We start from the raw sequence: 26,915 nt of genomic DNA, 5'->3' as shown, positions 1-26,915 counted from the left end.
AGTGTATTCATACTCGCAATATGATCTCCGCTTCAAGCAGTTGCACGGGGCCATCTCTTTCTGCCTGAGGCCTGACACATGAGGCAGCATTCGAACAATGCCTCGTCGTCCTCTATGCCCGACAATTGCACTAGCATCAATATTTGCCCAACCACATCTCAGCCCACCAATTTTGCAGAATATTGAGCTGCGCCCTGTGCCTCTGAGGAGGGAAATCGGTTCGGCCTAGGCGAAACACCCTTGCAAATCTGGATCAGCGACGTGATTTGCTAGTGGAGGGCCATGAGAAACACGCGAGAAGACTCGAAATGAGTTTCCGCAATCTGATAGGCCTGTTCGTTGAAGATATGGTGATATGGATCAACTGAGGCACGGCAGCGCGGTCCAACGGACAGGTGGAGCCCGGTTGTGGCGGTGCCGCAAGCTGTTTGAAAAGATCGAACCGCCAAGCATATCAGGCGTTCTTACGCTCTGGTAAGACCGACTTGTAATGCTGCACCGTACGGGGAGCGGCATGTGCTTCGGATGAGATGGATAAGATGAGGACACGCCAGGGAACCTGCGCGACCATCGTAATGTTTCCGCCATATTTGACCTACTGTAGCCTTGGAAGCTTCTTCTTCAAGACGTGAGTGGTCTTCCCTCATATCGACCCCGCTACGCGAGCCGTGAGCTCCTAATGAAGCTGCCTGGTCTCGTGGCTAAGCAGGGCAAACGATCCCGCTTCACTATATCGTATTTACAAGCAAGATTGAGGGTGAGCGCGGACCGGACCTGTGCGCAACTCTCACAGGAGATTATATAAAGACCCTGGCCCAGATTGAAGATCGGGTTGTCGTTTCGAAACTCTGACCTGACAGCTGCATCAGCACTCGTGCATTCTTGTCAATATAAACCTCTATTCTCTCTTTGTGTGGAAACACTCCTTTATCACTCCATTCACACTTTCGAGCTGTTGATCAGCGACCCTTCCCAACCTCCTACTCACGTTTGCCTACTTCGTTCCCCTTCGACCCTGAATCGACAGTCCATCACACACGATGAAGGAATGCCCAACCTGCCGCGGACTCGGCACGATCAAATGCGATGAGTGCAATGGTACAGGCAAGAACTGCACAAGTTGCAAACGGGACGGCACGACAAAGTGTCATGTCTGCGAGGGAACAGGCGCAATTCACACGAACTGAATCCGCACACTTCCGAATCCAGGCAACCATGCATGTTACAGATGGAACATGCAACCTGGGGGAACGTGAGCGACTCACACAGGGGTTCCTAGGTACGTGGTTTGATACAGCACAGCCATCCAACGTCGCCAGTTCCGCGAGGAGGTGCTGAGTATTGGAAGCTGCCGGCGACTATCCTCGCAAGCAAAAGCCACTTAGGCAAATGATTATGGCTGCAGCGCTCAATGCTGACATGTCTCAGGGTCGCTTTGCTTTATCAAAAGTCATAACAAGGCTTATCGGTGCGCAGGCGCATCGCAGGTGCACAGCCGTCGTTAGGAGATGCACAGGCAGGGACGCAATTTTCTCTGTCGTGTGATAACCAATTTCCGAGTTCCCGGGTTTTGATTTGGCGTTGGAAAAAGGCTCCGGTGACTGTCATTGGCGGGTCTTGGCCTTGTTTTGGATTTGCTAGACTCCAGGTTTTCGTGGGGACAGGGGTTTTGGGTGCAAGGTGAGAGAGACGACCTGATGTGAGGGATGAAGGGTTGACGTGTGGCGCAAAGACGGGGATATATTGCGAGGCAGATTTTGAAACAACGGAATTCCAGAGCCTTGAACTCATTTATTGAAGACAGAAGATGCAACTTAAAAGTGTGCCCACTCACCAGAGCAAAAGGATGCACTGCACTCTAGACATGGTGACCAGGCAAAAAGACAGCGTTTCCGGTACCGGGAATCGAACCCGGGTCTTTCCGGTGCTTCAGATCCGAGGACATGAAAGCGGAATATCCTAGCCTCTGGACTATACCGGAGATGGTGTTGTTGATGGATGAGGAACGATTTATTTTAAATATAATGATAATTAAAACTCTAGCTACTTAGAAAGACGCCATCAATCTAAAGTTCCGCTCCTTTCCACCTGCACATTGTCTTTCACATCAGTTTAACTTGCCGGTATCGACCGACGGAAGACGGGTTTACGAGCGGACAGCCTCAAACAGGGTCCGGCCGTCTTTGCATTACACCCCCAGTCTCTTTCGCCTGCAACCCGTCATTGTTTGCCAAATAGATTATGCGTGCAAGGATTCTGAGCTCAGCGATGAACGGGCTGTTGCAGACCTCAAATCTGTATCATTACGGTCAGGTTAGTGTTACTTGTACTTAGGAAGAGAGAATGAGCGTGAGCCATTTCGACTATGGTAAAGGTTAGGTACAAGAACTGAAGAACACCTCCTATCTTCAACCATCTATCAACATAATGCATATCTACTCCCTGAAGAGGAGCCCATGTCATTCATCGCGTTGCTAATCTAACCGCGGAAAGCGCGGGCGTGACGGCGAGCCTTAGCGCTGGAAGAGCCAGCAGCCTTCTCCAACCAAGAGATGAAAGTCTCGAGGGTGAAGGTCTCAGGGAGGGACGAGTCGGAGCTGCCAGTGGAGGTAGGAGTAGCGGCAGCGGCAGCGGCCGAGGAGGCAGCGGCGGTGGGTGTGGCAGAAGCAACGGGGGTAGAGACAGCAGAAGACGCGGCAGGGGCAGAGGTAGCGGCAGGGGAGGTAGCAGAGGAGTTGCTGGAGCCGGAGCTGGAGCCGGAGCTGGCACCGCTGAAGAGAGCGGGACCGGGGATCTTGTAGGCGCTAAGGTCGCCAGAGTAGATGTCAACCTTAATGCCGGGGTCGGTAGGGGTGTAGAGCTTGTCAGCAGCCACACCAGCGGGGGTCTCAGTGCCGGAACCGGTAACCTCCAAGTTGATGCCTTGAGACCAAGTCAGTTCATGTAGTATATGGTTAGGACATGGGTTACGACTTACACTTGGGGTAGTTCTGGGCACCGTTCTCCTGACCCGCCGAGTGGAGGGCAATGATCTCGTGACGAAGAACGTACTGGCCGGGAGCGATGGAGCTCGGGACGGTAACGGACCAGGTCTGGTTGTTCTTGATGAGCTTGGTGGCAGCCCACTCACCGCCCTCGTAACCAGCCTCATCGATCTTGAAGAAGCTCAAATCGCCAGCCTTAGCAGCGGTGGCGTCGTCAACCTTGGCCATGTAGTCAATGACGGGACCAACGTGAGAATCGGGCCAGGTGGTCCACTGGATGTCAAGCTTTCCTCCAGCAGCGACCTTGGCGGTCTTAGCACCAGCGGTGGCATCCTTGTGGCAGGCAATCTTGGTTGCGTCGGTGTACATAGAGGGGTCGACGAAGCCGTTGTCCTGACACTCGGGGCAGGACCACTCGATGACCTCGGGAGGGGGGCTCTGGTACTGGAACGAGGGGTCGTAGGCAGTGAAGTCAGTGCCGTCGACCTTGATGGCTGCAAGATGACCGTGAGCGTTGACGGAGGCGGCAACAGCGCCGAGGATGGCAGCGATCTGAATCTTGGAAGGCATTGTTGATGATTTGTTTGAAAAGTTTGGTTGGTTGAAAAGAATGGTGTTCAAAAGTGAGCTTCGAGATCAACGAAGGTGTAAGAAAATGTTATCTGCTTCAATCAATGAAGGGTGAATGAATGTGAAAAGAGTGAACTGTCGAAATGACTGAATGAGTGTGATGAGGAAACAATGTTGGAGCGTACAAAGTGACCTTTATATCCAGCAACTGACCTCCCCGAAACATCGTGGGTAAACACTAGCCCTGTACAACTGTCAGTTTAACTGGGTACTGTTACTGAACGGGAATAAAAGCCGTCATCAAAAGCTTGATTGTACCAAGCGTTCAGGGGAGAGCTGGGTGCTGAGGTCGAACTCTTCCCGATGCTTGTTTCAGATGCTTGGAGATGGGACGGGCGGCAAAGCAGTCACAGATTTGGTAGATAGTTCCTGATCAACGCAGGCATCTGCTGCAGTCGAAACGCCAACTTGAATGAGAGGAGGCTGCGTTGAGTCGTATGAAAAACCGATTCGGAAAAGTCAAGATTGCTGTGCGGCCACCGTATGGCAGAAGTTGGAGAATACATTCTGCTTATGCATTGCTATTAGCTAGCATGCTTCCATCGGTCTCCTTCGATGAGGCGATGGGGAAGGATGAGGTGAATAGGTCAGATGTGGAGAGGGGAAGGCAAGCGCTAGCGCTTAGCTACCGGGACCAGTACCGGTAAACGAGGGGTGCGAGGCTTGACAACATCTCCCAAGCGTCCAGAAAACTGAATCTCAATTGGACGTGCAGAGATGCATGAACTTCTGGCTGAGCCTTCATCTATCTGTTTCGATGTGCCCGCATCGCTGACGTCTTTTCCGGCGGTAGCGTTCGCCGTACCTCGCCTAGAACCCTCAGACCTTGCTTGTTTCACTTTAAACCTACAGTGGGTCGACGATAGCGCGCGCCTCCACGACGTTTTTGACAGCTCCGGCTCCTCGAAGAAGCCCTGTCAGGCCTGAATATTAGTTTGCTTCGAAGACGAGGCTGGATCATTTGATAACTTCAAAACTTGACAAGCTGTCATGATTTACTGCACCTGGGCGCAGTAATGTTCCTTTCCGCGAAAACATCGCCTCTGTTGCAAATGAATGGGGAGGAGGCCCGCCTCGATGGATCTATTGAGCTCCAAGCAGACTCTGTGCGTTGTCTGAAAACGGCAGTGTCCCTGCACGCGGCTTCCCAATCAATAAAAATCCGTGAACCACAATTGCCGATAAATTGCACTCCACATGCCCTGCGGCCTCAGATTCTTCCGATATCCGGGGATCAGCTGCTTCCGATTCAAAGAAATGAGCATCGGAAGGTCGAGAAACATGTAAGAGGATGGCGGCCCTTAGTGTGACCAGTAACGGCTAGGTAGCACGTCTTAAGGGAGTGTCTTCCTCAACTCAGCAATCGACGCGATATCCTCGACTCGCCTGCAGTCGCGGGAATTATCGAATACTAACAAGACAAATTTTAACTGCGAGACTGGATAGTATCGATGCACGCCTCTACTACAATCAGGTCTCTGATCGGCTTCCAACGACGTACTTTGTTGTGCCATTCGACACACAGGAAAGGTAATTATGATTACGAACATGGCTCTCGGCTTGCTAGAATGTCCGGGCAGGCTTCCCCTTCATGTTTAATACGTCGCTCTTGTGGAAGCTTGTTCGTTACTTGGAAATCTGTCTCAGAAGACATCTCGCAGTGAGGTTGCTTTAACTAATAATCTGCATGCATCATTGCAGTACATTGGTTTATTCCAGTGTCCTCTTCCGCTTCTAACAGCGTGTGAGGCTGCTCATGATGAGGAGCAGAAATGGATAGAGATCGAAAAGCCACCAATCAAGACTAAGGTAGGGTATCAAGAGTCCGCTGACTCGTGCACAGTCGACTTCCTTGATTCATTTGTGGACCATGACAAAGACCTTTGCGCTACAATCAAAGGAAGAATTGAGAAGGTTGAACCATGATCACCTGCGAATTTCTCATTAACCGCCGGCCTATTGATAATCTTGAGAGCAGCTTGTTTACTCCAACGCCGTCCATCCGATTTAGTGCCCTTCCACTCAAGTCAACTTCAACCGCATCTCAGAGTTGAGAAACTGACTCCAAACATCTGTCACATCTCGCTTGCTTCGTGTGCTCAACCAGCAAGAATCTCGATCGAAGTCAACCACGGAGACTGCAGAAGCACACTTAGAGAGCATCAACTCAAATAGATGACATTAATTCATTGGAAGTGCGAGACATTCTAGGGTATCGTATGCGAGCTATATACTATCGATACAGATTTTGACGCATTCTGCGCAGACACAACCCCCCCCCCCCCCCCCTCTTACCTCTTTTCAGCACATTCTTCGATCGCAACAACCGGTTATGCGGTCATGACAAAGTCGACACAGTTCTCGTAAGTCTGCTGTGCGTTGGTGCCAAACCAGAACCACTGCATAGTACAAGCTCCGGGTTGTGTGCAAGATCCAGCAGGCAGGTCTGTTGGCATGCTAACGCTGAATTTTGTGTTGTTGGGAGGCAGTTGGGCCAAGTTCTCGTCCGCGTACGAATCAAAGACTAGCAGTGTCTGGACCATTGTGTTGGAGGCAGTGTCGATGATAGAGATGTTGCACGGCCCTTCGTGAGGAATAGGAAGTACGGCAGCGAAATTGACCTGCTCGCCAGGTGCGTACTGCTGAACGTTCTTCTGGTTGTCGGCGAATTGAGCACCCTTGCACAGACCGATGTTGCACTGGGGTGAGCCGTTGCTGGGGATGTTCTCGAGCGGTCCGGTGCCGTCGGCGTTGATGGCCGTGACGGCGGCTTGACCACAGACCTTAGCCATGGCTGGGCCGGGCAGGCGAGCTGGAGGGCTTGTGATGTTGCCGTGGGCAAAGACTGTGGCGGCAAACAAGCCGGTGCTGAGGATAGTAGAGCAGTACATGTCGTAGACGATTACGATTAAGCTGATGATGAAAGTGGAAGTTGTGGAAAGATCTTAGGCAGAATTTTTTAGAAGTAGTCGCAATACTATTAGCGAGTGACCAGCACAAGACGAATTAAATTATTTTAGTGTATGGTATTGTAGGTGGACGTTATCAATGTTATAGCAATTCCGACCGATTTGATTTTACGCCGCGGCGACTTATGGATAGCAGTGTTTCCGGGCCTAGATAGCACATGTTGCAGTCTGGGTTTGCGAGTGTGGTCCTGAAACGTGAAGCAGCCCACATCATAACCTACACCAGTCAGCACAAACGCAAATGACAGCGAGGGCTTCAATTTTAACAGAGAGTAAATGAAAGTCAGGGTGTTAGCCTGCGTGTCGCCTTGTATTGTGAAGTGCCTCATTTTGATGAGGGACAGAGTTGCGAAGCACCGAAGCCTAGGTCATACGCCGTAACAAGGATATTTAAAGAGCGATGCGGGGACCGTTTTGGCGATGGTCCGCCTACAATAAGCATTGATCGGATGTTGATTTTTGATACTTGATAGGCTTCGCGCGTGCTAGTCGTGCTCGCGTTGTCTCGTTGGTGTTTGGATGAAGCTTGGCTTGGGAGCGGGAAGTAAAGAGAGCGCAGCCTTTTTGGCACGGGCCGTGCAACAGCTACGTCACGGCACTACATAACCCCACGAACTCAAACTCAACACCACGTTCCTGAAGCCTTTCGCATTGCACTCGCATCTGACGCTCTACTGATACAGCCATACGCAATTCAGACCGAGCCATTAGGTTTGCCGTGTACTGATGGCGCATCTGCACATATCTGTAGAGAGGCTTTGAGGCTGCGTACGATGACTGTCCTTGTCCGCAAAGTTAAAGACTGCGGTCTTGGAGCTGAAATGAAAGGGAAAGTCCACATGTTAAAATTCATCAACTTGTACTGAGCTGTTGTTTTTGCTCTTTGTCAATTGGGTAGCTAGTAAGCAGGGATTTTCCTCCGTCTACAACCAAGACACTGATGAGTGATCTTAACCCTTGCTTTACTATGCTCTTAACCCGAATGTAAGCTGCACGACACAGCCTTGCAGGTTACAGAAGTCTCTATGTATCAGGTAGAAAACAGCCAGCGCAGCCAACTTGCCTGGCTCCCGAGATCCTAGATTGTGGTCTGTTGTAGCCCACTCTTTCTACAACGTAAGCGGCAGCGAAAGAGCAAGAGCAAGAGCAAATTTCATTGTCAAGAAGGGAGTCACGACTAAAGCATTATCAGAGTTTTAACGGAACCAAGTCATTGTAGGCAGCACCCAAGATTTGCTTACTCCACGGTTGGGAGATGTTGCCAGGTAACATCCAGTCGGAACACGAAGTTTCGACTCAAATCAAACCTTTCTAATATTCGCGACCATCACGACACCACAACGAACTGACGGGTTTGCGCCAACCGCCTCTTATGTGGGACCACCTTCCTTTCTTGGCAATGGCACTAGCTTATAAGGTGGATCGCCTACCATGTACGTACAAGCTGCCGCCGCTTTGCTTGCGAAATTGCAACCCTGCGATGTCGACATTGACAGAAAATATGGGTTTTGTATGTCGCAAGCCTAGGTACACAGTAAGATTTTTCAATCTGCTTGGCGAGAATGTAACAATTGCGTGCAACCGCGCCACATGTAGGAGTTGATATAAAGCACGAGAAGCCGTTACGACTCAAGGGTTACCAGCTCTTCTTTCTTCCAAAGCGGTCGTTGGGTCTTGTTAAGTCGTAATGGCGACTCACGACTCCGCAAAGGGGCCTTCGGTCGAAGATGTCTCTCTCCCAGTTTCAAACTCGCCATCTGTGGACGATGCCCCACGCAAGTGGTACCGGTCTACGCTCTTCAACGCCTTTGTCATCGGAGGCGTAGGCTTTCTGGCGCCAGGTCTATGGAACGCCATGAACGATCTTGGCGCTGGAGGAGCACTCGACCCGTATTTGGTTAATGCCGCCAACGCACTTGTGTTCGGCATCATGGGTTTCTTCTGTTTGTTCGGCGGCCCGCTCGCAAATCGCATTGGCTTCTCCAACACACTCTTCCTCGGTGCTGTCGGATACCCCATCTACTCTGCCGGTCTCTACACCAACAATCGCTACGGCAACGTCTGGCTAGTCCTTGTTGGCGCCGTCTGCTGCGGCGTCAGTGCAGGTCTCTTCTGGGTCTCCGAGGGGGCAGTGGCCCTAGGCTACCCCGAACCTGGCAAGAGAGGAAAGTACATGAATATCTGGCTCTGGTTCCGCACAGGCGGTCCTCTTGTCGGCGGTGCCATTGTTCTTGCACTCAACAACAACTCCGCCGCAAAGAAGAAGGGCAAAGTCGGGTATCAAGTATACCTCGTATTTGTCGCACTCCAGTGCATTGCCTGTCCCCTCGCTCTCGCACTCTCCTCGCCCGAGAAAGTGCAGCGCTCCGATGGCTCCAAAGTCCTCATCTCAAAGGAGAAAACCTTCAAAGGGGAACTCAAGGCTCTCTGGCGCATCTCCAAACGCAAAGACATTATGCTTCTCCTGCCAATCTTCTACGCGGTGCTCTTCAACCAGTACAGCAGCAACTTCAAATCTTACTACTTTGGTGTGCGTGCCCGCGCTCTCATGGGTTTCGTTTCCAACTTCGGCACCCTCCTCTCTTCGCAACTCATATCGATGTTCCTTGACAACAAACGGTTGACTGTAAAGAAGCGTATTACCTATGGCTTCTACTATATCATACTCTTACACGTTGTGGCATGGGTGTACGGTTGGGTCATCCAAGAAAAATACACGAGAAGCAATCCGGTGTATGATTGGGAAGATGCCGGATTCGTGGAAGCGTTCTTCGTCATCGTCCTCTGGGACTTTGCCAGGCAGGCATCGTCTAGCTGGCTGTATTACCTCTTGGCGACCAAGACAGATAACATCTCTGAGCTCAGTCGATTTGCGGGTGTTCTGCGAGGCCAAGAGAGTTTCGCACAGGCCGTTTCCTTTGGGTTGAACACGAAGAAATGGAAAGGCGGTCGCGTGCCTCTGGGCGTTAATACAGCTCTGTTGGTGTTGTCGGTTTATCCCACCTGGCTTGTGGTTAGGGATCATGTTCCTGTTGAAGCGGCGGATGCTGCATCGAGGGTTTCAATGCCAGGCGATGATCTTGCTCTCCAGCAGGTTGTCACGTTGGAAGAGAAGAAGTTGGCTGAGGGCGAGGCGGCTCCCGCAAGGAATGTGTAGGACGTTCGTGGCTTGATTTGAAGAAATGGAGTGAGACCTAGCCAGATACCAAATATTGATTCGTTGTCATCCTACATCATCCTAGAATTCGAGTAATAATTTGAACCCGAAACAACGCGTCGTATTTGTTGCTGACAATCTGCGAGTAGGGATTAGTTCTACCCCGCATAGGTATCCAGATCCTAGCGCTGTCACCGGCGCCTCACTCCGCTTATCACCTATCAGCTAACTATTCGACCTCGAGACAAGGACCTTTGCATTCAACTGCAGATCTACAACGGAATATGTGCGTAGTTCAATGTCCACGACTCAAGAGAGGTACTCCGGGGCATACACCCTTCCACAAGTGCGAACGTGTCAGGCCCAAATAGGCACTCTCGGCAGCTCTTTTTGGACGCCGCTGGACCCTGAATTATGCCGCTTATCTGCATGGTACCCGTCCAGGGTACACTAAGCGGGATGGTTCCGGATGTGCTATACAGGAGTGAGGAGCACACTATAGCTGCAGAAGAGAATCTCGTCAGCTTAGAGAGCTATAAAGCACACGTGGTACCACAAAGCTACGTTCATAGACGCGTCCAGTGCCTACAACTTCTACTCAGAGACAACATCAAGAGATCTATACGCTCATCCGCATACAAACATGTCCGACACAGTAAAGGTTGCAGTCACGCAGCATGAGCCTGTATGGTTCGACCTTCAAGCGACAGTAGACAAGACATGTCGGTTGATCGAAGAGGCGGCGAGCAATGGCGCATAGCTCGTTGCATTTCCTGAGGTCTGGATAGCAGGGTATCCGGCATGGGTCTGGTGATTTACAGCCAACTGCTTTCGTGGAGACCAAAACCAGAAATTACCGAATAGGTATCCTTTTCACACAAATATACAGGGCGTGACCCCTCGACCCTCCACTCGCCACAAAGTACATCAAAAACTCACTCTCGTACGGCTCAAAAGAAATGGAATAAATCTGTGCTGCCGCGCGACAAGCCAAAATAGCTGTAGAACGATCACAACTCGCTCTACATCTCCCAGTGTACCATCTCCTCGTCCGGCGAGATTGTAATAAAGCGTCGCAAATTAAAGCCTACACACATGGAACGCACCGTCTATGGTGACGCCGGCGGCTCGAGTCTGAACAATGTAAACAATATTGAGGGTGTGGAACAAGTCGGCGCACCGAGCTGCTGGGAACATATCCAGCCGCTGTTGAAGTACCATATAATACGTTTGAGAGAGGGGATTCATGTATCGGCATGGCCATTCCTGCATCCGCACGCGGATGGGAGTCAAGGGTTGTCTTTGCCGACCCACGTGGGCATTACTCCAGGCCGGAATTGCTGTGATCGGAGGTCGATACGAGGGAGAAGAGGCACGTCAGAGGAGAGGAAGAAGACAAGGTGGCGGATGTAAAGAAGGTCCATGGTTCGGGGATGGGAAGGGAAGAGGACGGCAAAGCGAGTGGGATTGTAACGCCTCAGGGCGCATATTGAGTACAACGCGATATGTGAGCAATACAAGTGCCTTCCACTAGCATCTCGATTGTCAAAGCTTACATGCACGGCGTCCAGCATTTCCCAGCTCTGCAAAACCAGGAAGCGTATTTTGTTTGGTCCAGTAATACCACTGGATGAGACGTACGATACTGGAACGATTGAATGAAGGTCTGATTAGATTTTGTCATGTTCCTCCATACTGGCACTAGAGAGCGTCAGGAGTTGAAATCACCACAAGTATGACGCTGCAAAGCCGATCGATTGCACTTTTCCCTTTTCGGCCATTAGCGCACGATTGAGTTAATCGATGGCTGTGACAGCACGTCAACCATTGACTTCTCACTGCAGACATTGCAGCTCCCTCACCCCATCAAAAGTTTGCCTGAGCCATCTCGTGCATCAGAGCATTTCGAATTTCTCGTCGTTTTCGTTTCTTGAGAGGCCAAGGCCCACCCACACGCGAATTTTGGGCAGAGTAAAGTAAGTGCCCGCTCAGCGCGATTCCAACGCGTGCTTGCCTGCTGTGGCGCCTTCACCTCCAGCGTCTAACGCGCAGCCAGATCGCTCAAGTCGCCTTCACCATGGCTGATCTACAGGAGCTGCTTCAGCGGCTCAACGGCGGCGGCGCTTCTGGTGGCAATCACCAGCAGCTCCCGTCCTCGCAGCAACAACACCCTCATTACCAACAACCTTCGGTATCATCGCCTGTCTTCTCTCCCGCGCCGCGTGGACCCATCCCGCACCACCCATCGGCTATCATGTCGCCCAACGTGCTGTCGACCGCAAACACACCCGCGCCCGAACACGGCGCTGGCTCCGTGTCTCAGCAGACGCCACAACAGCAGTCGGCGAACCTGCTGAACCTGCTGCGCTTCAACGCCCAGCCAGGTCTCGGGCAGCGCAGTGTCTCGCAGCAGCCGCAGCAGCCGCAGCAGCCGCAGCAGCCGCAGCAGCCGCAGCAGCAGCCGCCGCCGCACCCGCCGGTGGCTCCAGCACATGGTCGCACCGTCTCAGCCTCCGACTTTGTGGCCGGCTTCATGGGCAACAGGTCAGGCTCGCAGGGTTCTGTGCCTGTGGCTACGGTTCACTCTCCACCCGCAGCCTCGGGATCCGAGAATCCTCAGGACCTGCTTCTGCGATTGCTGAATCACCCCAAACCTTCGCAGTCGCCTGCTCGCTCTTCGCACGCCTCGGCCGCTGCTTTCTCGCCGCCGGTTCTCTCCCACATGCCTGAGACGGCTGTGGACGACCTCGCGCAGGATCTGGCCGATGCAGGTTTGGAGAGCGCGACCATCCACACCCCAGCCAGTGCTACTGCTTCGCCTTTGGGAGTCTTCGGCAACAATGGCATGGGCAATGCTCCTCGCCACCAGCCTGAAGCCGCATCGCAGCTGCCAAAGTTTACGTACGTTAATCCGTTCGATCAACTTGCGGCTGCTAGCCCCCGCAATCGCACTCCCGTCCCCGAAGCACCCAGATCTGCCGCGCCCAAGATCGAGATTCTCAAGCCCAAGCACGTCCTCGACGCCGCCACTGCTGCCGCCGAAGAAGCTCCCGCTCACCCACACGAAACCGTGGCTGAGGCTGTCAGCGAATTAGGAGAGCAGGTCAATCAGCAGGTCGAAGAAGCGCTTGCCGAGGCCGAGGGCAAGTCCACCTCTCAGATCGCGAAGGAGCTCAACAACGTCACGGCTGACGATATCAATGAGATTGAGGAGGTCATGGTTGATATTGCTACTGAGATTACGAAGGAGCTTGAGGAGGAGAGCAACATGAAGGAGCTTGAGCAGTCCATGCCCAAGCCTCTTGCTGCTGCTCTGCAACAGGTCGCTGCTGAGGTAGCCGATGCTGACGTTGTCGAGAACTGGGAGACTGCCGAGGCTGAGGAGAGTCTTGCAAAGGGCGAGGACCAGACGGTAATAGTCTACAGATTCCCTATGCGCGCCTTTGCCTCCATCACTGTCAACGACATGCCTCCCCGACGCCTTTTCTTCCAGCCGGAGCTGTTCATGGACATCGCCAGGATTAAGAAGGATTTTGATCAGATCGATCGTTCGCTGGTGTCGGCCAGCAAGAATTTCATTGTTTACACGCTCACTAAGAAGGGTGGCTTCCGCATCATTCGCCAAGAGAATGGCGTTTACCGACAGGTTTTTGAGAACCACCAAGAACGCATTTTCAACATCGCTCTGTGCAACGCCGGAGAAGACACTCAGCAGTCTCTCGAGAGCATCCTTGGCATCGGCGTCAACGGTACTGTCTTTTGGACATCCATTGACCCTACTCGTGAGGATCAGTTCGGCGAAAATCTCGACTCGCAAGGACTCCTGCTTCCTCCATCGCCCTCGCAAGACGACAATACCTCTGGCGGTCAGCTGAAGACCCGCGCCAAGCCGTCTTCGCGTCACCCCGAGTTCTTTGCTGTCGGCCGTGGCAAATCTATCCACATTGTCTTCCCTCGTGTCGCCGCAACCTACGTTCGTCAGAAGTCCCGCATTTGCCACACCGAGAAGTACCTGAAGGAACGCTCACTCAAGATCCTTACTGGCAAGGCCGGTAAAGATTTCACATTCAGTGAGGATGACACTGTCATCGTCTCCCTGGACAAGGCCGGTCGCATGCGTTTCTGGGACATCCGCACCCTTACCAAACCCGAACTGGGTATTCCAGGCAGTCCGGCCAAGAATGTCGAAGTCTCTGACACCCTGCTCGAGTTCCACACCACGACACCGAACGCCAAGTCGTGGCCCACTTCAGTCTTCTTCTTTGACAAGGACAAGCCATACACTAAGGGTATTGCGCTGCGATACGTCATGGTTGGCATGAAGCAGAACCACTCCTTCCAGCTATGGGATCTTGGACTCTGCAAAGCAGTCCAGGAAATCAACCTGCCACACGGAAACGAATCTGATGCTATCTGCAGTGTCTCGTTCCACCCGAAGACCGGCATTATGGCGGTGGCTCATCCCACGCGCAACTCCATCTTCTTTGTGCACGTATCCTGCCCTAGGTACAACTTGCCTCTTCTGAGCCAGGCCGAGTACACATCCCGTCTTGCGAACAAGGGCGCGCTGCCTCCTGTCAACGCAACCGCTATCATGACCAGCATCATTGAGTATTCGTTTGCTTCCAAGGGTCAGATTAGGAGCCTCCACATGCTCAACGAGCCTGCTGGACCTGTTGATGCGGACGACCCGGACAACGCCGCTTTGTTCGAGTTGTATGTGATGCACTCCAAGGGTGTGTGTGTCCTGCGCATCCGTCGTAGCGACCTTGGATGGAAGAAGGAGATTGGCGAGCCCCTTTGTCCGAAGGAGGCCGAAGAGGAGGGCATCATCTCCATTTCTCAGCTAAAGCCACCTGCACCTGTCACTATCACTGGTGACGAGTCTTCTACTGCTGGCGATGCACCCGCCGCACCCAGGTCTGTATCCGACCGCTCGGTCCGTGAGAGCGTGAAGAAGGAGAGCAGCAATGTCTCCAGACAGTCTATGACGCCAGAGGCTGCGATGCGTGCCTCTACCCTTGCCAAGGTGGAGAGCAAGCAGGATGCTGCTCGTGCTGCCATGATCAACGGCGGCGCTGAGAAGTCGGAAAAGAAGAAGAAGAAGCGCTCGGCCGCCGAGACTGCTTCTCAAGCTTCAGCTTCGACGCGTCCACCTCCCTCATCATACGCGCAGATCGCTCAGGCTTCTGCACAAGCGAAGTCTCCAGCGCCTGAGACGACCCCAGTGCCTGCTCCGGCCGCCGCTACGCCTGCTGGACCCGCTGCGCCATCATCTGCAAAGGCCTCCGATGCTGACGTTCCTGAGTGGGCCAAGCAGCTCATGGGCAAATACATGCAGCAGTCTGCAGCGGCACCTGCACCTACCGCTGCGCCAGCTGAGCTCGATGAGAAGAAGCTCGAACAGGTCATGTCAGCCGAGATTACCAAGGGCTTCTCTCGCGAGCTGGATGTCATGTATAAGCGATTTGACGAAGACAAGCGTGTCATGAACGCTGCTAATGGGGCCAAACAAGAGGCCATTCTTCGTCTCGTCTCCAGCACCTTAACCGAGAACGTCGAGAGCGTTATCCGCAAAATGGTCGATGAGAACATTCGCAACGTGCTGCTGCCCGAAGTCCTTGCAAAGACTTCCTCCACTCTCGAGCAGAGCATCGGCAGTAACCTCAAAACCGCTCTTGGGCCTCAGCTGTCCAAGGAGATCCCCGATGCTGTATCCCGAGCCTTGAAAAATCCTCAGCTTTTCCAATCCCTGTCCGATCAGGTCGCCAAGAAGGTCTCCAGTGGTTTCGAGCCCATTGTGGTGGCCTCGGTTGGATCCGTTGTCACTCCCGCCATTGGTAAGCTATCCAACCTTGTCGAGCAACAGATTGGGGAGCAGCTTCGTCAGTCGCAGGTGCAGCGACGAGAGGACGCGGCGAAGATTACGCAACTCACCGACACTGTGCACACTTGCCTTGAGACGATCCAGTCGATGGTTGCGACTCAGGCCGAGCTCCAGGCTCAAGTCGCCAAGCTTCAGCAGTCCATGACCCAGCCACCACAGGCGCCTACTCCCAAGAAGGAAGTAGCACCACCTCCCAAACAGAAGACACCCGAGGAGCTCGAGATTGAGTCAATTACCAAGCTCTTGACCGAGGGCAACTACGAGCAGGGCACCATGCAGTGGCTGCAATCGCCTCGTACAGATGAGCTCTTCGATGCCATCTTCGTACGCTGCAACCCTGGCTATCTGAGACAAGTTAGTCCCTTGCTCGTCCTATCCACTGGTGCCGTCGTTTCTGAGCCACTGGACCGTAACCTGTCAGAGCGGTTGGCTTGGCTCGATGCCGTCTTGCAGAGCGTCAACCCTCAAGTAAGCTTCCTGCTCCTGTCATTGATGTGAATGCCTACTAACCCGCTTTAGGACAACGAGATTCGCGACATCGTCCCCAAGATCATGGACGTGATGATTCAGCGCCTGACCGCCAAGTACATTGATCTCAACGAGGGCACGCCTGGTAACCCTCTTCTTCGCCGCATCTCGGCTCTCGTCAGCCGGTGCAATGACATGACGCGCGCTTCTCGCGGCTGAGAGGATGCACCTTGACATGGGCTATGCTGGCTAGGGTGTGGTCTTGCGCTGAAACGCCTTGCTCTTGCATCTGAACCCTCGTGGTCCATGGCTGGGATTTCCCTCTCTACACAGGGTGCGTGTCAGTTCTAGCCAATTCAGGATTCCGTTAAAGGCGTATGGAGTCTGCATTTAACTTCCATTGCTCATTTGGCGAACGCATGGTGGTATGTACAGGTAGATAGCAGCGGCAGGCATTTTCCGGCATCATCGGCATGTGCACGACTGGATATTTGGCGTCCAAGAGCTTGATGGTGCTGGAATGCCCATCGTCTCGTATGGCGTTAAGCGATCAGCGTGTGGTACAGGGCGGGATGGTACATGGGATTACAGATGCATCTGAACAGCAGTGTTGAGCTGCTGTCAGCGCAAAAAGTCTGGCATGTGCATAGCATACTGAAGCGACGTAGCGCGACGATAATTTGAGGATTTGTTTTCAACTTTTTTTTTTGACTACATGCCCCCAACATGACTACTCTCTGTGATGGTCTGACTGGCCTGGCCCCTAACCCTCTCTTGTACCCAGTTGGGCAGCGCCCTGAGCAGACTGATCCTGCGCAGGTAGGCGTCGGTGGTCGCGAGGATGGTGTGTGCGTCGAGGATGTGGGCGTTGTTGATGAGGAACCTGGGACTGCGGCCGAGCAACTGCTGCAGCTGCTACGCCGTGCTGGACACCGCGGAAGTGGGAGGCGATGTCGCACTTGTAGAAGTGGATGTCTGCATTGGCTGATCGTCCTGCACGGTAGATCCCGGGGAAGCACACTAGCAACAAGATCATGGCTGTTTCCGAAATGGTATTTATTTCTTGACCTCGTTGACAACGGACCTGATCCCACTTGTCGTAATCTCAAATTCCAACCCCCTACCTTCGCTAGGCGGGGCCCACGGCGCAAATACAACCTTCACCCACCTCCTCCACTTGGAGATGTGCGTTTCCTCAGGCTCGTTCCACTGATCCTCACCGTTTAGTGCGACAACAAGCGGTCCTCTATTGGCGAACACGGGCTGCTTGATCAAGGCGATGCGGCACGCCAGCTGGTTCGTCCAGACGAGGCCAAGAGATGGCGTCTTCAAGGTGTGAGGGGCAGTGTGCGGTAAGTCGCCCCAGCCGGTAAACCAGCGTTGTTGGTGGTCGAGGGCTAGTGGGTCTGGCGACAACAAGACGAGTTCATCAGACTGCGAGGCTGGCAGGGCGAGAGCTGGGTTGGAGGGCTGGGGTGTGTTGTCGCGAGTGCCCTGGCTGTTGGCAGACGGATTGCGCGAAACGGCGTTGGAGGGGGGCGCAGAGGGCGGCTTGGTGAAACGATCGGCGACCTGGTTGGCGACGACGATTGCGATACCCTCTGTGTGGGCTAGGTGTCGAAGAAGCGCGCCCAGTTGCACGAGCTGCGTCCCCCGTTTGGCCATGGAGGCGGCGCCATTGCTTGCTCCTTTCTTCTCGAACTCGGCGCGATAGTTGGCGGCGACCGAGTCCAGGATGACCAGACCCACGTTGTGCTTCTTGATGGCGACGGGCAGCTGGTAGCGGAGAATATGCTCCTGGGATTCGAGGTCGGGGGTCTGGATGGCCAGGACCTTGGCCAGTGAGGGTCGCTCATGCGGAGAGACTCTGTCGAGAGCTGGGTGCGAGGACAGCAGCTGGGCGAGACGCGTGGTGGAGAGGGCGGCTTCGGTGGAGATGTAGACGGCGGTCTTGGCCAGGCCGAGCGGTGGCGGCAGCTGCACAGCAAGCAGGAGGGTGAGCAGTAGTTGTGTTTTGCCAGCGCCGCTGCTTCCGATTAGTCTTGTTGCTGTGGATGGTGGACGGTGGATGGTGAATGGTGGATGGTGAATGGTGGATGGTGAATGGTGGATGGTGAATGGTGGATGGTGAATGGTGGATGGTGAATGGTGGATGGTGAATGGTGGATGGTGAATGGTGGATGGTGAATGGTGGATGGTGAATGGTGGATGGTGAATGGTGGATGGTGAATGGTGGATGGTGAATGGTGGATGGTGAATGGTGGATGGTGAATGGTGGATGGTGAATGGTGGATGGTGAATGGTGGATGGTGAATGGTGGATGGTGAATGGTGGATGGTGAATGGTGGATGGTGAATGGTGGATGGTGAATGGTGGATGGTGAATGGTGGATGGTGGACGGTGGATGGTGGACGGTGGATGGTGGACGGTAGACGGTGCATGGTGGATGGTGGATGGTGGACGGTGGATGGTGGACGGTGGATGGTGGACGGTAGACGGTGCATGGTGGACGGTGCATGGTGGATAGTGCATGGTGCATGGTGTCAAATACCTCTCACCAGTGACCTCGAGCAGGTAGCCAGGCGGTATACCGCCACCCAAGGCAGCGTCGAGCTGGTCGTCCAGGGTGCTTATGCAGCGCCAGGGTGCTGGAGGGTCGCCCAATGCGGCCGAGAAAGCAGACGTGGAAGGCTCGTCGGCACCGAAACCGAGGCCGAGCTGGTGGTGCAGGGCAGGCACCACGGCGTCGACGAGTTTCCTCAGCTCGCCGGCGGGCAGTTGGGCACGCTTGGCGACATGGTGGACGTCGAGGGTGAGCAGGTCGTTTGTGGTGACGAGGGCCTTGTCGAGCGAGGGCAGCAGGTGCGAAAAGGGCCTCGTCTCCAGGTCAGGCAGCACGTGCAGCAAGTCGGTCATGGGTTGCTGGCGGTGGTCATGGGCGCGGTTGCAGGAGAGTCCGAGCCAGTCCGCCACAGAAGAATCCGGCGCAGAAAAGACGGCCACAGAAGAGTCCGGGGCGCGTCGCGTCGAACGGAGAGTCGCGTCGAGCTCGAGCTCCAACTTCAGCTCGGCAGGTGCGGGTGCGTGCAGTGGGGCCGTGGGGCTCCTTCCTCGTTCACCCAGCTCACGTGACCGGCAGACGTCAGAGCTGCAGAGCTGCTTTAGGCTCTCCCCCGCGGCGAACCCCCGCGTTTCCCTCTCCAGCCTTGGAGCTGCAGCCACGCAGCACATCCCTGTTATGTTTCCACATGCTGGGTAGTTGGCTGCGTCCTGTGCCAGACGTCTGCGTCGCACTCGCCCTCGTGAGCCGTGAGCGCACGAGGCGATGCACAAGTCAGGATTCAGAAACACGGCGCAGAACTGGAGCCACAGCCGTCTTTCACGCCTGCTCGTCCCCTAGCTGCCCACGGCTGGCCACGCCCCGATTGGCTGGCAGACCCAGGCCCGCGTTGGTGACGCTGCATGCTTCTTACAAGCTCAACCCACCACCGACTTCCACTCGTCCGCGTGAGTGCCAGCACCGCCCACCAACACCTCGGGCCTGCCTGATGCGAGCTCCGTATCCTCCTGGCCGAGATTGTTCCACCTTGCTGCGCTTATGCCGCCATACTGCTGCTTTTCCCGTCATTTAACCCCCTTGTGAACAAGTTCGTGGGGTCACCATATCCACATCAGCGTAGTAGCTTGTCACATAGACGCCAGAAGAACCACAGCCGCCAGAAGAACCGCAGCCGCCAGAATAACTGCAGCCGCCAGAATAACCACAGCAGCCACAGTTCCTTCTGTTACCAACTGTCATTTACCACTCCGCCGGTCCTCCTAACCTGCACCTCACTTAGAGCTCCGCGCTACCCAGTAAGTTGCATCTCCCTGCAAGCCCGTTCCCTGCGCTTAGCTCCTCGGGCCATTCACCACCATGCCGCTCATTTTCCGTATCAGCGGCCGGCTACAGGAGAGCTCCTCGCACCTCCCTGTCCGTAACGAGGAACTCGCCCGTCCACTTCACATGCTTAGTCGTCACGCCGCTCCACCCACCCCAGCTTGTTCCCTTTCGTCCGTTTCCATATAAGAAGCTCCTATGCCCACACCTTATTGCCTCCTCTTGCAGATAGCTCGTGTCCTCATGCCGGCCTACTGCCTTCAGGACTGTCACTACTTCTACCGTAGTGCCTTGCGGCTACTCAACATCAGCACCAGCATCTCTCCGCTCTACGCTTGACTGACGTACCACCATGACAGCCCGCACCTTCACCCAACCCTCATCCCTAAACGAATCCTTGGCAACCACCGCCATGTCTACTTCCAACGAAAACGGCACCGCTCGCTCCATGGAAGCAGCCAAGGAGAGCCAGCAGGCCTTCTCCGCAGAAGCAAAGGCGCCCTTGGCCAATTCCACAAATCCAAACTCGAAGCCAGGCATCACCTTTGCTTCTCAAGACGCGCTGCCTAAGCTGCCCATACCCGAACTTGACGCTTCGTGCAAGAAGTACTTGGCTGCCTTGAAGCCATTGCAGTCCGCAAAAGAGCACAACGACACGCAGCACTCAGTCGAAGATTTCCTGAAAGCAGACGGCGCTGTGCTCCAAGAAAAGCTGAAGAAGTACGCTAGCGATAAAGCCAACTACATTGAGCAGTTTTGTACGTCTTTCCCATACCTTGCCGCCTTGGAACATACCTCTAGTACGCGAAACAAGTTTCTCTGACAATTGTCTAGGGTACGACTCATATCTCAACTTTGATAACCCGGTTGTGCTGAACCTAAACCCTTTCTTTCTCCTCGAAGATGATCCTACCCCAGCTCGTAACAACCAAGTCACCCGTGCTGCCTCCCTGGTCGTCTCAGCACTGTCATTCGTTCGAGCAGTACGCCTGGAAGAGCTACCACCCGACACAATCCGTGGTCAGCCACTCTGCATGTACCAGTACTCGAGGCTGTTTGGCACGGCCAGGATACCGACCGAGAACGGATGCCAGATCGGACAAGACCCAACCTCGAAACACGTCGTCGTCATGTGTCACGGCCAGTTCTACTGGTTTGACGTCCTTGATGACAACAACGACCTCATCATGACTGAAAAAGACATCGCTCTGAACCTGCAGGTCATCGTAGAGGACGCACAGGAAGTTCCCATTCAAGAAGCTGCAAAGGGGGCGCTAGGCGTGCTGAGCACAGAGAACCGCAAAGTCTGGTCCGGTCTGCGCGACGTATTGCACCGAGAGGAGGGCTCAAACAACTCCGACAGTCTGAACATTGTCGACTCCGCGCTCTTTATATTGTGCTTGGACTACACAGAACCGCAGAGTGGCGCTGACTTGTGCATGAATATGCTCTGCGGTACCAGCAAGGTGGAGCGGGGCGTTCAGGTGGGTACTTGCACGAATCGATGGTACGATAAGATGCAGATCATCGTGTGTAAAAACGGAAGTGCAGGCATCAACTTCGAACACACCGGTGTCGACGGCCACACAGTCCTTCGCTTTGCCTCGGACGTGTACACCGACACGATCCTTCGATTTGCAAGGACCATTAACGGTAGTGCACCAAGCCTCTGGGCAACCCAGAGCCCCGACCCTGCGAAGCGAGATCCGGAGAGCTTTGGCGATGTTCAGACTACACCTCACAAGCTTGAATGGGACATGGTCCCAGAGCTTAGCACCGCCCTTCGTTTTGCGGAGACGCGTCTTGCAGATCTTATCCAGCAAAACGAGTTTGCAACACTCGAATTTCCTCACTATGGAAAAAACTTCATGACGTCTATGGGCTTCTCGCCTGATGCGTTCGTGCAGATGGCCTTCCAGGCTGCCTACTACGGTCTCTATGGCAGGATAGAATGCGTCTACGAGCCAGCAATGACTAAGATGTTCTACCACGGACGAACAGAAGCCATCCGCTCAGTCACAGAAGAGTCGGTAGATTTCTTGAAGACCTTCTGGGGCGAGAACCCAGCAGCAACCAAGATTGAGGCACTCCGCAAAGCATGCCAAAAGCACACCGAAAACACCAAGATCTGCGCCAAAGCTCAAGGTCCGGACCGCCATCTCTACGCCCTGTACTGCATCTGGCAGCGCGCAATCGACGAAGACGGTGCCGAAGCAGCCAGCAGCGACGGCTGGGACTCGACACGCCCGTCCAGCCCCGACGGTGTCATATCTCCCCACCGCAACTCCGTCCTGTCTGAGAATGGCAGTATATCCAGTTCGCCACCAGCTCCAGTCCAACACTCGATGCCATCGCTCTTTGCAGACGGCGGTTGGGACAAGATCAACACGACAATCCTCTCGACATCCAACTGCGGCAACCCATCGCTCCGCCAGTTCGGTTTCGGCCCAACATCAGCCGACGGCTTTGGCATCGGATACATTATCAAAGACGGGTCGATATCCATCTGCGCATCGTCCAAGCACCGCCAGACGAGCCGCTACATCGAAGCACTGGAATCATACTTCCTCGAAGTGCGAAAACTCCTCCGACAAATCAAGCGCCGAGGCACCAGCGTCGACAAGACCGCTTCCCGAGCGCGGGAAGCAGAAGACCGACCCAAGGCAGGCCGTTTCAAGAGCCGTGGACGCAATATCCTCCTCGAGGCCGGCAAAGGCCAGACGCCTGCGGAAAGCGTAGCAGACGATGAGGATGACGATGGCCTCGGTGGATGTAGGGCACCCCTTCTTTCTCCCCCTTCTCCCCCATCTCTGTGTCTGGACGATGCGTCTAGTATTCCCAGCACCCCTGCTTTATCCTTGCCGCCCACACCTCCGCGATCCCCTCCGTTCAGACCCATGACGGCTGTGTTTGTCAGCTCGCCGCGTCTCAACACTGGCGCAGTGCTCAAGACACGGTCCGGAAGAGCACCCAGCGGCGCTATCAAGCGGCCCGTGTTCTTTACTTCCTGAGCCGACCCTCCCCACATCTACAAGCATATTTCCCCCTTGTCCGTTGGCATTGCATTGCATTGCACCGCATCGCATCGTCTCCTGCATCCAGCATCCAGCACAACCACATTACCCACCACCATCTACAGACTTCCTCGTGTTTCGTCTTGCATTGTTTCTTTCCGTGTTTCATTGCTGATTCCCCGTTTCCTAGATGGCTTCTTCGATGCCGGCATACTGCGGCAGGCGCTCAACGCGAACAGCCAGAACGCGGCTGCCGAGCCGGCCGTCGATCGCGACGTTGTGCGCCGGAACGTCGGGCGGCGGCTGCAGTTGGCTGAGTATTAAGGACGGGGTGTACTGAAGGACGGGGTGTGTCGGGTGTACTGAAGGACGGGGTGTACTGAAGGACGGGATGTACTGAAGGACGGGGTGTGTCGAGGGTTAGAGGAGCTGCTGTCGCTGGACTCAGCCAGTAGTTGCAGGCCGGGCTACGCAGTCGGCAGGCGGAGATGCGCGGCACGGATGGCTCTCTTGACCTTTACCTCTGTCGAGTGAAGTTGAATACCAGCAGGTTTGCCAACTGGATGGATTGGATCAAGTGCTGTCTCCATAGCCCAGCTCAACCCTTGTCACATTCAAATCCAACACGTGCAGTAACACCACCGATCCACAACCCCAGCATCCACAATAGCCCCACAACCACCTTCTACACACAAAAGCACAAACATCACCCATAATACCCAGCTTTCAAACCCACACGTCCGTCGCCACCAACAGCCCCCCACCCCCAACCCTCACCCTCTGCGCTCGGGCCACCAGCGCAGACCGCGCGAGTATCACCCCGTTACGCGCTGCCGTCCTATATTGGGACACTCCTCCCTCTTCGTCTGCGTGACAAACACTATCGCTGTCGCTGTCACCATCACCATTACCATTACCATCACCGCCACCGCCACCGTCACCATCACCATCACCATCACCACCGCACACCTCGTCTCCCATCCCGTCCTCCTCGCCGTCCGAGTCCGAAAAACTCGAATGCAGCACCGACGAAGGCCTGCGGAGGCGGATGCGCAGCGGCGTTGGCGTTGGTTGGTGGGCGCTGGTGGTTGGGATGCCGAGGGGGGTTGGGGAGCGGTGGCGCGGGGAGCGGAGAGTGCGTGGATGCGTAGTTGTAGCCGTAGCCGTAGCCGTAGCCGTGGACGACGATGTGAACGATGATGTGGACGACGATGTGGACGACGATGTGGACGACGATGTGGACGACGATGTGGACGACGATGTGGACGACGATGTGGACGACGATGTGGACGACGATGTGGACGACGATGTGGACGACGATGTGGACGACGATGTGGACGACGATGTGGACGACGTTATAGATGTAGCTGTAAACGCAGCTGTCGACATGACCGGCGAAGAAGGATGAAGCAGCGTACTCGCCTTCCTCCCCCTGCATTGCTCGCCCAGCTCCCCAGATCCACAGACGCGCGTCGCATCCATCTGGAGCATCCAAGGTACTGGGATTCGGGTCCACGGCTTGCTGACGGTCGGTACCGGTGATGAGGGATGTAGCAATGTACTCCCCTTCCTTGGGCTCCGCGGTGGCCGTCGAAGAACAGGCGCCATGGAACGCTGGAGCTGCGTCACTCCCTCGTGCTTTTCTTTCAGCTCCAGCGCCCGCCCGTAGAGGCGCGTGGTGTACCACTTTGGCTTTGCGGGGGCGGGCTGACAGATCAGTGTGAATGTGTGGTTGGGGTTGGGTTTCCATTCGTGGTTGTTATCGGCATGGCGTCTGGGTGTCGCGCTGCTGCTGCTGTTGTTGCTGTTGCTGTTATTGTCATTGAGGAGGATAGGCTGGCGCTCAGCCGTGTAGTCGTTGGCTATGCTTTGGTACTCGTAGCTCTGCAGCCCCCACCGTCCGTCTTTCTTCTGCAGTCTGCGATTGTCCTTGATGGGTGTCTGGGACTTGGGACTCAGTGGGTAATCTACATCTTCCAGAGAAGCAGCGCTTCCGTAGCCCGAGTCCGTTGCTGAGTCCGGGCTGGATGTGCGAGAATGTAAGCGCGTCTTGTAGCGCATTTTGGATGAGGGGAAATTGAACGGGTCGTCGAGACCGGCGAAGACTGGGGTGTTCCTCTTGGGTGATGACGAGGTGAAGAAGGAAGGCATTATGCTGCAAGAACGAGGGTATTGAAATGAAGTGTAGAAGAAGCTGACGGGAAGAGTGAGTTGGTAAACGTACGAGTCGTAGACGCTGGAATTTTTCTTGCCGGTCGCAAGACCGCTCGTTTGCTCTGGCCTGATTTGAATATCGTATGTACTCAGACTTGGCCAGATACTGTGACTAATTGATTTCAGTGCGGCATGGACACAACGGAAGAGCGTGAGCAGGACGACATAGATATCAAACAGCCGCACATTTAGCAGGACTGCGCCTACTTATCCCTCCTTGCATTCCCTTCTCTTCTTCAACCCGGGCGATGCTCTACCGATCTGCAATTCCGGCGCCTCGAGACAGCCTTGCAAGCTTGCTGCAGGTACGCAGATTGCCACGTCTGGTAATGTCCGGGAATGTTGACATCCTCGTGTTGTGGTTGGGGTGGCTCATCGGAGTTTACTGATAGACGCCCGGGGACCAAGGTCTGGCTACGCGAGTCGACCAGGCCCGAAACCCGAGGCCCCCATGTGGCAGCATGAACACCGAGATTGACTGTGTGTGTGTGTGTGTGTGTGTGTTTGCGGATCGGTTTTTCGTTTGCTTTGGCTGCAGACATCGTCGTGTTGTCGTGTTCTGATTGTGAGCGATAACTCCTTCAGAAAGCTTCCATCTCCAACGTAACCCTCTTTCCAAACCACTCCACTAACTCATCCCCCTTCTTCTCCCCGCCCGTAAAAAAGTCAGTCATGCGCATATCATCTCCATCCTCCTCGACCGGCCAGTCTACACTAAGGCACGCCTTCTTGCCTTCGAGCAGCTCTTTCGCTGTACCCCACGAGAAGCGACACTCGTTCCCCCAACCGAATACAGGATCCATGTTTGCTTTCAACCACGTGCTCGTTCGTGCATCGCTTGGATACCCAGAGCCCCAGGCAACCTTCACTCCTCCATTATCTTGGGCATGGGCGGCGGCTTCGGCAGGTGTGTGGTACAACTCGTAGCACACATCAAGTGCAGCGTCGCGAGTGACTTTGGCGCAAACCGACGCAGCGCTAACGACAGGGTACAAACTGTCCGCCTTCTTTGCGACAGTGATTGAGATGGTGGGCCATATGCGCTCGAGTTTCCTCTGGTACACTTCCGGCTTGCCGATTGTGTCGATGTAGATCTCCTTGACGTTTACGCCGCGCGCAAGCACGCCTTTAATGAGATCTATAGTCGCGTCCATGGCCTGCGCGTTGAGGTTGTATTGGTTGGGGGAGAGCATGTGCGCAGAGATGTCCTGTGCGGAGAGGGAGCGGGTTGCCCACCCGCCAGCGGCGTGAAGATCAGTGCCGGGCGTGCAGAGGGTGCGCATGAGGTTCGATCGGACTTGGGGGGTGAGCACTTTCGAGTCGTCGAAATGGTGGGTTTCGGCGAGGAGCGAGTGGTGTAGTGGGAGAGGAAGATAGAAGAGGGCGTACACCATTGGACCTGAATTGAACGTTAGCTTTGCCACGGAAGACTAGATGGTGTTGATTCTGACCTAGCACTGGACCTCTCCCGGCTTCGTCAACACCAAGAACGCACTCGGTGGACGTGTCGTCAGTGATCTGCTGCGGTAAAGGCGAGAAATGTGAGTACGACTTGCCCGCCAGGACCTCGGGCTTGTAGATTGATGGTGCGATGAAGACATTGTCAGGTGGAGTTTCCTGCTCGATTTCCTGTGTTTCCATCTCAACATCTTCAAGTGTGTCGGCCATGTTGTGCACTTGGTTGTGTTGCTGGGTTATGTTGTTCGGTGTGA

General features: G+C 54.6%; 11 protein-coding genes across 11 annotated transcripts, besides 9 other annotated features; 4 read left to right on the top strand and 7 right to left on the bottom strand.

Annotated features, from left to right (window-relative positions):
• Nucleotides 1–1,086: 1,086 nt before the first annotated feature.
• EKO05_0008776 (uncharacterized protein) lies at nucleotides 1,087–1,505 on the top strand (the record flags this gene model as incomplete). Its single annotated transcript, XM_059637383.1, has 2 exons — nucleotides 1,087–1,279; nucleotides 1,429–1,505. The coding sequence occupies 2 exons, from the start codon at nucleotides 1,087–1,089 to the stop codon at nucleotides 1,503–1,505; spliced, it is 270 nt and encodes an 89-aa protein (XP_059493366.1).
• A 974-nt stretch (nucleotides 1,506–2,479) lies between these two features.
• On the bottom strand, nucleotides 2,480–3,554 carry EKO05_0008775 (uncharacterized protein; the record flags this gene model as incomplete). Its single annotated transcript, XM_038941552.1, has 2 exons — nucleotides 2,480–2,922; nucleotides 2,978–3,554. 2 exons carry the CDS (start codon nucleotides 3,552–3,554, stop codon nucleotides 2,480–2,482), a joined length of 1,020 nt encoding a protein of 339 aa, XP_038796305.1.
• Nucleotides 2,618–2,721: a tandem repeat.
• A 2,332-nt stretch (nucleotides 3,555–5,886) lies between the features above and the next one.
• Nucleotides 5,887–5,903: a tandem repeat.
• Nucleotides 5,904–5,944: 41 nt separating this feature from the next.
• Nucleotides 5,945–6,505, bottom strand: EKO05_0008774 (uncharacterized protein; the record flags this gene model as incomplete). Its single annotated transcript, XM_038946621.1, has 1 exon — nucleotides 5,945–6,505. One exon carries the CDS (start codon nucleotides 6,503–6,505, stop codon nucleotides 5,945–5,947), a length of 561 nt encoding a protein of 186 aa, XP_038796304.1.
• A 125-nt stretch (nucleotides 6,506–6,630) lies between these two features.
• On the bottom strand, nucleotides 6,631–6,912 carry EKO05_0008773 (uncharacterized protein; the record flags this gene model as incomplete). Its single annotated transcript, XM_059637382.1, has 1 exon — nucleotides 6,631–6,912. The coding sequence occupies one exon, from the start codon at nucleotides 6,910–6,912 to the stop codon at nucleotides 6,631–6,633; it is 282 nt and encodes a 93-aa protein (XP_059493365.1).
• Nucleotides 6,913–8,270: 1,358 nt separating this feature from the next.
• EKO05_0008772 (uncharacterized protein) lies at nucleotides 8,271–9,740 on the top strand (the record flags this gene model as incomplete). The annotated part of the gene is made up of 1 exon (XM_038946620.1): nucleotides 8,271–9,740. The coding sequence occupies one exon, from the start codon at nucleotides 8,271–8,273 to the stop codon at nucleotides 9,738–9,740; it is 1,470 nt and encodes a 489-aa protein (XP_038796303.1).
• Nucleotides 9,741–11,029: 1,289 nt separating this feature from the next.
• On the bottom strand, nucleotides 11,030–11,314 carry EKO05_0008771 (uncharacterized protein; the record flags this gene model as incomplete). Its single annotated transcript, XM_059637381.1, has 1 exon — nucleotides 11,030–11,314. The coding sequence occupies one exon, from the start codon at nucleotides 11,312–11,314 to the stop codon at nucleotides 11,030–11,032; it is 285 nt and encodes a 94-aa protein (XP_059493364.1).
• A 503-nt stretch (nucleotides 11,315–11,817) lies between these two features.
• On the top strand, nucleotides 11,818–16,314 carry EKO05_0008770 (uncharacterized protein; the record flags this gene model as incomplete). The annotated part of the gene is made up of 2 exons (XM_038941757.1): nucleotides 11,818–16,095; nucleotides 16,147–16,314. 2 exons carry the CDS (start codon nucleotides 11,818–11,820, stop codon nucleotides 16,312–16,314), a joined length of 4,446 nt encoding a protein of 1,481 aa, XP_038796302.1.
• Nucleotides 12,146–12,199: a tandem repeat.
• An 837-nt stretch (nucleotides 16,315–17,151) lies between the features above and the next one.
• Nucleotides 17,152–19,011, bottom strand: EKO05_0008769 (DNA repair protein rhp57; the record flags this gene model as incomplete). Its single annotated transcript, XM_059637380.1, has 2 exons — nucleotides 17,152–18,121; nucleotides 18,647–19,011. The coding sequence occupies 2 exons, from the start codon at nucleotides 19,009–19,011 to the stop codon at nucleotides 17,152–17,154; spliced, it is 1,335 nt and encodes a 444-aa protein (XP_059493363.1).
• Nucleotides 19,012–19,130: 119 nt separating this feature from the next.
• Nucleotides 19,131–19,165: a tandem repeat.
• Nucleotides 19,166–20,327: 1,162 nt separating this feature from the next.
• Nucleotides 20,328–23,313, top strand: EKO05_0008768 (Carnitine O-acetyltransferase; the record flags this gene model as incomplete). The annotated part of the gene is made up of 3 exons (XM_038941708.2): nucleotides 20,328–20,733; nucleotides 20,810–22,747; nucleotides 23,180–23,313. The coding sequence occupies 3 exons, from the start codon at nucleotides 20,328–20,330 to the stop codon at nucleotides 23,311–23,313; spliced, it is 2,478 nt and encodes an 825-aa protein (XP_038796300.2).
• Nucleotides 23,033–23,061: a tandem repeat.
• Nucleotides 23,314–23,884: 571 nt separating the features above from the next.
• Nucleotides 23,885–23,950: a tandem repeat.
• Nucleotides 23,945–25,140, bottom strand: EKO05_0008767 (uncharacterized protein; the record flags this gene model as incomplete). Its single annotated transcript, XM_059637379.1, has 2 exons — nucleotides 23,945–24,617; nucleotides 24,674–25,140. 2 exons carry the CDS (start codon nucleotides 25,138–25,140, stop codon nucleotides 23,945–23,947), a joined length of 1,140 nt encoding a protein of 379 aa, XP_059493362.1.
• Nucleotides 24,143–24,168: a tandem repeat.
• Nucleotides 24,775–24,802: a tandem repeat.
• A 542-nt stretch (nucleotides 25,141–25,682) lies between the features above and the next one.
• Nucleotides 25,683–25,707: a tandem repeat.
• Nucleotides 25,708–25,784: 77 nt separating this feature from the next.
• EKO05_0008766 (Ribonuclease H) lies at nucleotides 25,785–26,871 on the bottom strand (the record flags this gene model as incomplete). Its single annotated transcript, XM_059637378.1, has 2 exons — nucleotides 25,785–26,602; nucleotides 26,655–26,871. 2 exons carry the CDS (start codon nucleotides 26,869–26,871, stop codon nucleotides 25,785–25,787), a joined length of 1,035 nt encoding a protein of 344 aa, XP_059493361.1.
• Nucleotides 26,872–26,915: the final 44 nt, after the last annotated feature.

Source organism: Ascochyta rabiei, chromosome 15, assembly GCF_004011695.2.
Source record: "Ascochyta rabiei chromosome 15, complete sequence".
Classification (NCBI taxonomy): Eukaryota; Fungi; Ascomycota; class Dothideomycetes; order Pleosporales; family Didymellaceae; genus Ascochyta; species Ascochyta rabiei.
This window is presented reverse-complemented; position numbering and strand designations above follow the sequence as displayed.